Here is an 8,722-nt window from a genome sequence, read left to right on the forward strand (position 1 = left end):
TGAGAGCACGGAGTCCTAACCACTGGACCGCCAGGGAAGTCCCTGCAGGGGCTTTTCTAGTCCTGTGTCCATCAATGGATGGGGGGTGAGCAAGTCGTTAGGAGGGGCAGGGCAATGCAGGCCCGAAATCTTTGTTTGATGTCAAAATTCCAAGTGAGCTTTGCGTTCTACTCCAGCTTATGCCAGTGTTTGTTTTAATATAAAAAGAATGTCCTTTTTTCCCTAATTGTCGAGTAAAATTAGCACTCCAGGAAGATGTGCCGTGTTTATTCTGCGGCTTCTTATAATAACAGCTAATAATAGCAACCATTTATTGAGCTGTAACTTAATGCCAGGTACTATGATAAGTGCTTTACATAGATTACCCACCTTTACATAGATTATCCGCCTGTGAGGGAGGAAGTATGAGCCCCTACTTTGTGAAGCACTGTGCCAGACTGTGCTGTGCCCCGCTCCCACACCACTACCAAGAACATTCTAGGTTGTAGGCAAGAGACCTTGATTTCAAATGCTGACTCCTCCCTTGCTAAACCTGTTTTGAGCACGTGGATCCTCTTGTATTTATATGTGTAACTCTGGTGCCTAGTAAGTGCCTGGCACAGCACTGGCACGCAAAAATGTACCATCTTGGTGGGTACAGTCTGAGGTTTCTGTGCTTCCATTTGGCGAGCTTCCCATCCTCTCCTGTGTATACCTGAGGAGTTGAAGCTGGGGTGGGGGAGAGCAGCGCTCTCTGGCCCTCTCCTGCCCATGCTATCTCAAAGCCCTTTCTTCTCTTTTTTTTCATATTTTATTTATTTATTTATTTATCTGGCTGCGCCGGGTCTTTGTTGCGACATGCACGATCTTTGTTGTGGCATGCGGGATCTTTTAGTTGTGGCATGCGAACTCTTAGTTGCAGCATGTGGGATCTAGTTCCCCAACCAAGGGTCAAACCCGGACCCCCTGCACTGGGAGGGCGGAGTCTTAGCCCCTGGACCACCAGGGAAGTCCCTCAAAGCCCTTTCTATCACCCCCAGTTTGAGCTTCATCTGAGCCCTTTTACAGAGAGAGGCTCAGTACATTCCTCCCCACCTCGTGGTGACCTTCAGTGCCCTCACTCAGACCTGAGATGCCCTGGACAAGGTTTGAGGCTTGACTCCTTCCCAAACCCCAAACCCCCAGACACAGTCTCTTCACATCCAGGCTGGTGAGTGTGGTGAGCCTGGATGGAAGCGACTGCCTGATTTTTATTTTCATAATTGTTGAATGAAAAAAACCCTTTATTCCCCAATGGAGAAACCCCCTTCTCTCATGGCCCCAACACCTAGCCCTTCTTGGCGAATAGAGATGCTTCTTGGGAGAATTTTGCTTATTTACAAATGTGCCTGCCAGAAACTGAGCTAGCCTGGACACTCCCCTTGCTAGGGAGCTGGCCAGGTGCAGGAGGCAGCAGAGCTGACAACAAAGTGAGCTGATCTCCGGGAAGCAGGCTGTGTCTTGTCCCTATCTTAACCAGCCACTGGCTGCCTCTCCAGACCCATGCATGAAGTGTGCATGGGCCCCACACCGCCCCCTGGGGGAGCCTTACCCTGCCCGGCCTCTCCAAACCTCCGTGTAGGAGCAAATCCAGACGGGCGCAGAGAGGTCCTTCTACCCTGCAGTGAGTGTTTGGGGGGGCTCTAGGCTGGCTTCAGTACTGGGGGCTTTAGTTCAGAAAGTGGGGCAGGAGGGGAGCTGCCCTGGAGAGTCCTCCCACACCTCAGTGGCTGGCTGGAGAAATGCCTCTGAGATCCAGCTGTGTGTTGCTCTAGAATCACGGGCTCCGGGAGTTAAAAGGGCTCTTCTTGTCCCTGGAGCCTCACCTCTCCTTGCATTGATGCCCTGGGAGAACCAAGTGTGGGGTCTGCCCAAGGTCACCCTGCAGTACAGTCAGAATCAGGACCCAGACCAGCTGGCCTTTGGCCATTCTCACTCCTGACTCTGAGGATGGGTTGCAATCCACTGGGTGAAACCCTTTGTGCCGAGGGCAACGGTGGGAAGGCTGAGCCATAGTGAGAGCCCAGGCTTGGCAGGCTCATCCTGCTTCCCTCCTTCTTGAGGACACAGGGGCCAAAGACAGCAAATCCACCAGACCAGCTTGCAGAACAACGGGGCTGCAGTGGCTTAATCATGCCATGCTCTTCACCACCAACACCCCAGCACCAACACATGGGTGTTTCCTGGATGATCAGCCACGGGTGCAAAGTGGCATCTTCTCCCCAAACCCCTTCCTTTTCCCAGAGTCCTCATCCAGGTTGATGGCAAGGTCACTTACCTGGGTACCAAGTTGGCCACCTGAGGGTCAGCCCTCGATATTGAGCTCCGTAAGTCATCAAAGCCCAGGTCATGGTCCCTCTACCCCCTTTTCACAACCCCAAGTCCAGAGCTGCTCCGCAGAGGGCAGCTCCACGGGGGCTGGTGCGGGGGTGGTGATGGGATGGTGCAGTGGCTAAAGCTGAGGTTCTGCAGTTAGATGAACGTGGGTTTGAAGCTTGTGCTGCCGCTGACTCACTATGTGACCTTGGGCAACTTATTTTACTTCTCTGAGCCTTGGTTTCCTTTCTGTAAAATGGGAATATTAACAGTACCTGCTAGATAGGGCTATTGAGAATTTAACTGACATGATGAATGGGAGGTGCTTTGCACCTGCCCGCACAAGGTAGGAGCTTGATCAACGTTAGCTGCTGCTATTAGTTCATCTCCATCCCTTGCCTACGCCGTTGCTGTAGTCGCCTCACCACCTTGTTCCTGGGAGATTGAAAATATAAGCATGATCATCCGACTTCTTAGCTTAGCGTCTTTCCGTGGCTTTCCATGGTCCACCAGAGAATGGCACAAGGGCCCCTTCATGAATTGGTTCCTCCCACCTCCCACCTACCTCCCACCCCGCCTTCCACCTCTGCACCCAGTACCCACACTCCACGCTCTGGCCTCAGCTGCTCACGCCAGGATCCTGACTTTTTGGTGCCTCCATGCCTTTGCACTTGCTTCACCATCTGCTTGTAATTTTTTACTCCTCTACTTCAACCCATGGTTTTACCTAAAGAACTCCTTTTCATCTTACAATACTCAGCTTGGGGCTTCTTTTTATTCTATCTATCTATCTATCTATTTATTTATGGCTGAGTTGGGTCTTTGTTGCTGTGCGCGGGCCTTCTCTAGTTGCGGAGAGCAGGGGCTACTCTTCGTTGCGGTGCGCAGGCTTCTCATTGCAGTGGCTTCTCTTGATGCGGAGCATGGGCTCCAGTAGTTGTGGCTCGCGGGCTCTAGAACGCAGGCTCAGCAGTTGTGGCGCATGGGCTTTGTTGCTCCGCAGCATGTGGGATCTTCCCGGACCAGGACTTGAACCCGTGTGTCCTGCATTGGCAGGCGGATTCTTAACTGCTGCGCCACCAGGGAAGCCCCAGCTTGGGGCTTCTTATCTATGAAGTCTTCCAAGAGCCCCATTTTCCCCACTTATTCCCCCACTTACCTGGTCATACCTGTCTGATTGCATTTATTTCCCTCTATTACAACCATTTGTTTGCATGCCTATCTCTCCTGTGGGACCGTATCTTCTTTGTACCTTTGTATTCCAGCATCCAGCATAGCTGTGATTCATAGTAGGTACTCAAAAGATTTTTGTTGAGAAAAAGACTCACAGACATAGAGAACAGACTGTGGTTGCCAGAGGGGAAGGGGGTGGGGGAGGGATGGATTAGGAGTTTGGGGTTAGCAGATGCAAACTATTATGTATAGAATGGATAAACAACAAGGTCCTACTGCATAGCCCAGGGAACTATATTCAATATCCTGTGATAAACCATAATGGAAAAAATATGAAAAAGACTGTATATATATGTATAACTGAATCACTTTGCTATACAGCAGAAATTAACACAACATTGTAAATCAACTATACGTCAATTTAAAAAACTTTTGTTGAATGATTGAACAAAACAAACCAACTTCTCTCAAAGGTCCCGACGGTGCCAAAAGTTCCCTGGGACACCTCTGTCTTTGCTCAAGTCCCCAGTTCTCCATTTGTCCTAGACACACACCCCACACAGGCACATTCACCCCATGTGCACATATGTACATATACACATGTATACACACACGTGCACACACATACACATGTGCCTCCCCCCACCATTGCTCTCTCCTTAAACTTCAGTTTCTAGATCTGGACTGCCCGCTGCAGTGGGCCCTAACCACCTGTGGGTCTTGAGCACTTGAGATGTGGCTGGTCTGAACTGACATTGAATTTTGAAGACTCAGTGTAAAAAAAGAAAAAAAAAACAGAGTATGAAACATGTCTAATAATTTTTATATTGATTACTTGTTGAAATGACAATAACTTTATATATATCGGGTTAAATACAGTATTTTATTAAAATCAAGCTAACCTGTTTCTTTTGGCTTTTTCTCGTGTGGCTACTAGAAAATTGAAAATCACATATGCGGCTCACGGGATCTTTCTGTTGGAGAGCCGGGCTCCAGATGCTCAGAAAGCCGTAGGTCCCTTCTTTCTCCAGGAGGTGGCGATCTCTTCCTGCTTTTGACACCTCCGTTGCAGAAAGGTCTGGAAAGTTCCTGAGGAAACTGCCTGTGTACTATGGCAGATTTTGAACCCTGAATAAGGCCGGGGCCACATTCAGCCCTGCAGTGATGTCAGCCTATCTATGCAAAGGAGGCTTCAAAATAAATCCACAGCAAATCAATGAGCTGTCATCCTCCTCAACAGAATCGCCACCTAGTTGATAGACTGCTAGTCTCTGTATCTAGCACGTTGCCACACGTTCAATACAATTTCTGTTTTCCAGGGGTTTATAAGCTCCCGGGAGCTCGCCCAGTGAACCTCCTGCACACAATTCTCCGTCTCAGCCTCTGTCCCGTGGGGAACCTGCTAGTGACAGATTATGGTTGGAAAGGTAAATGTGATTAGGCAAAATGTGCTCCGTACCAGGTGTGCAGAGCCTATCTTAAGTGCAGGGGAGGAATGAGAAAAGGATGCCACCCTCAAAACCACCAGAAAACGCAACTAGTTGCACAAGTGCCTGAACTGAGGGCTGCCTTCCCTGCCTGTCCAGGCCTTTTAGTTGCTCTGCTGGGAAAACTGGGATCTCAGGGGCATCATCAGAGTGTTTCAGGGCCCCCCAAAACACTGCATCTGGTCCCCACCCACCCCACCCCTCTCTCCTGGAAGGACTCTTAACAGCCATCAGGGGCCTCCTTGTTAGGTGAATCTGAGATCTTTTCTCCACTCTGGGCTGCATGAGATGCTGCTGGACACCCCCTCCTTGGGTTTTGGGGTGTGTCCTGATCCTGGGTCTGCTCATCTCCTCATCTTTCTTCCTGTTAATGGTTCCCCCCCTCCAACCCAGAGAGAACATCCCCAAGCTTGGGCCCCAGCTTCGCTGTGGGGACACGCATCCCCTCAGAATGTTCTTCCCATACTGTGACTCAGATGTCCACTCCATCGTGAGGACAGCCAAGTCTGTACCCGTCATCCCACCGCTATGGAGCATTAGTGGGATGGGGGCTCAGCCGGATCAGAGGCCCGGCTCTGCTGGGGCAGGTGGGCAGTCAGGTCCCATGGCCCTCTGGGGTTCACCATGTGCCCTGGACAACCTGCCTCCAATTGTCATAGAATGTTCTGGAGCCCTGGAGCAGGAGCCCAGCCATAGCCCAGGATTTGCCTGGGACCACAGAGCCTGTAGGAGAGACCTGGCAGCCAGCCACAGCTGATGCCCAGATGTGTGTATCCCTGTCTGGCGGGCTAGGAGGCCCCACAGGAGACCAGGCTGGAGGGGGTGAAGGTGGGACCCCTACAGGGGAGCCATCATGGGAGAAGAAGTGCAGAGTGGGGGCAGGGTGAGCAGAGTCAGAGCTGGGGGAGCCGTGGTCGCAGGACCCTCTCAAGGGAGCTGGTGCTGGAGGGAGACTGTGGCACAAAGAGCAAAACCCTCTCAACAGGGGTCAGAAGAGAAGCCCCTGAGCCAGTGTCCCCACACCGGGACATTTGATGACGTTGACTTTACATCCAGGACAGACAGACTGTCCCCTCACCTCTGGGTCTGCAGTTCTAATTGGTCACCAAGCAAGTGCTCTAAATGATGGCACACTCAGGCTGCCAGAGCTGGAAGGACCCTCAGAGGTGGGCTTGCCCAGGCTTCCAGGGGACAGAGGGTGAATGCCTGTGCCAGCCAGTTGGCGCCAAGGCGGGGATTAGAGTGGACCCATGAGGCTTAGCCCCGTGCTCTTCCCCCAAAACTCTGGGGCCTCAGCCAGCCACTGTAATCCTCTGCATCTGTGTGCCATCTGAGGTTTCACCCTCAGCACGCAGGGACAGGGCACAGGGTGGCCAGAGCCCTGCTGACTTCGTCCTTCCTGTAAAATGGAGGCGGGGCGGGTGGGGGATCAGAAATCTCTGAGATCAACATCACGTGCTGCCCGGCCACACTTGCAACAACAGCCGTGTACCCAGGAGTCTGGATTTTTCTGGTCCTGAGCCTGTGGACAGCCCCTGGGGTGATTGGCTCTGTGGGGGGAACATTGGAGCCCCTGCCCCACAGTCCTGATAAGTGGGACCCCTGCCCCCGGGCTCCCAGAATTCAAGAACAGGAGTCCCCTGCTTGGGGCTTGGAGATGTGGGGAGAGAAGGTGGAGGAGGGAGGGCAGGGCGACGTGCAAGACGTGGGGCTTTGTAAGGGAGGGACGGCCGCCTCTAAGAAGTGCACATCTGCAGACAGTCAGGGAAAGAGACAAACAGTGACCCGGGGACCCAGTGAGCAGGGACAGGGCAGGAAGTGTCTACGCCCTGCTTGCCCGCTCCACCCCGGCCCCCAGACTCCCCACTCCAGGTCCCCTACAAAAGAGGCAAGATGCACCATCACCCTGGACGGCCCCCCGGGAGATGAGGACCAGACCCTTGACCATCGGTCCTCTGCAACAGGTGCAGAGGGGCCCTCCTCATCACAGAGGCCACTTCTGAAGCTGGGGCCCCCCAAGGTAGCAGCAGCGGCCAGGATGTCCACTCAGAGCATCCACTACCTGAAGCCTGTCGCTCTGCACCTGCCACCTGGGATCCCAGAGTCCCCAAGCCGCCAGCGGCGCCACACACTCCCCGCCAACGAGTTTCGCTGCCTCACCCCAGAGGATGCTGCTGGCGTGTCTGAGATTGAGTGAGAAGGTGGGTAGCCCCCCGACAGGGTCCGGGATGCTGCTGAACTCTGCCGCTGTTGCCCTTGGGGAGAAGACCCTCGAGTCTCCTGCCCTTGGCAGTTGGGACCCCAGAGTATCTGACTCTGGGTGTTTCCGTACGTGTGCAAGAGCACGTACGTGTTCAGCAAAGTGGGGGGAAGAGCAGCCCTGAATCCTCTGCTTTCCTGTGGGCGAGGGCTGGGGGCTGAGGGAGCCCACCCCCAGCATCCGAGCAGGTGCTCAGTGGACAGTGGGCATGTGGCACGGTGACCACGGAGTCACCACCAGGGCCTCCTCCACAGCCTTCATCTCTGTCTCGGGCATCTGCCCCCTGAACCTGGACCAGGTCCGGCACTTCCTGGCCCTGTGTCCTGAGCTGTCCCTGGACTGGCTCGCGGAGGGCCGCCTCGTGGCCTTCATCGTCGGCTCCCTGTGGGATGAGGAGAGACTCACTCAGGTGAGGAAGGGGTCGGGGGCAGAGATGCCCAGCCCCAGGAAGGCCTCTGGAAGAGAGGCCACTGCCCGATGGCCCCGGCTCCTCCTGCTCTCACAGAGGCCAGCCAGGTAGGGGGAGGAGCCTGGAGGCTGGGATTTCTTCCTCCGAGCCAAGTGATGAGCACAGATGTGGGTCCTCTCCAGGGCAAGACCAGTCCTTTGCGGTCTCAAGGCCCTCATGAAGGGACCGCCATAGGGCTGGGAATGTAGGTCCCAATTTGGGGTCTCCTTGGGTAGGAGGGGGGTCCTGATTAGAGGCACTCAGGGGCACCTGCCCTTGGCCCAGGTGGGGCTGGTTTGGGGGTGCAGGTGTCCACAGAGGTGACCTGGACTCGTGTCCGTCTCTCGCCCCCGGGAGTCGCTGACGCTGCACAGGCGCAGGGGCCGCACGGCCCACCTGCACGTGCTGGCTGTGCACCGCCCCTTCCAGCAGCAGGGCAAGGGCTCCATCCTGCTCTGGCGCTACCTGCACCACCTGGTCGGCCGTCCGGGCGTGCACCTGGCTGTGCTCATGTGCGAGGACGGGCTGGTGCCCTTCTACCAGAGGTTCGGCTTCCACCCTGTGGGCCCGTGTGCCGTGGGCTCACTCGCCTTCACGGAGATGCAGTGCTCCCTGCGGGGCCATGCCTCCCTGCACAGGAACAGTGACTGCTGAACTGGCCGCCCCCTGGGGAGCCCACGGCCGGGTGCCAGGGGTGTGGGGAGGCAGGCTGGGGGCTCCTACCCAGTCCCACTGTCCCCTTCTCTGCCCTGCTGTCGCTCAGCTCAGCTCAGCCTGAAGGGAGACAGTGATTCCCAGAGGGTCCTGGGGTGGGGGTGGGGTGAAATAAAGAGAGGGCGGGGCGGCTGCTCCCAGCCCAGGCTGCCCTGCTGGGGCACGAGTGCTGTAACCTCCAGTCTGTCCGCGTGAGGCCCTCTGGACCCCCTGCATCCAAACTGTGCCCACGTGTGGCTGGGTGGGTGAATTGGGGACAGTGGGAGGCGGCCTGCAGCCCTGCTTCAACGTCCTTACCAAAGGAGC

General features: G+C 55.0%; 1 protein-coding gene across 1 annotated transcript; it reads left to right on the forward strand.

Moving 5' to 3' along the window:
* Nucleotides 1-7,032: 7,032 nt before the first annotated feature.
* AANAT (aralkylamine N-acetyltransferase) lies at nt 7,033-8,356 on the forward strand. The gene is given in 3 exon segments (XM_068531368.1): nt 7,033-7,195; nt 7,509-7,663; nt 8,060-8,356. Coding segments are annotated over 3 exon segments (615 nt in total).
* Nucleotides 8,357-8,722: the final 366 nt, after the last annotated feature.

Source organism: Eschrichtius robustus, chromosome 20 (assembly GCF_028021215.1).
Source record: "Eschrichtius robustus isolate mEscRob2 chromosome 20, mEscRob2.pri, whole genome shotgun sequence".
Taxonomy (NCBI): Eukaryota; Metazoa; Chordata; class Mammalia; order Artiodactyla; family Eschrichtiidae; genus Eschrichtius; species Eschrichtius robustus.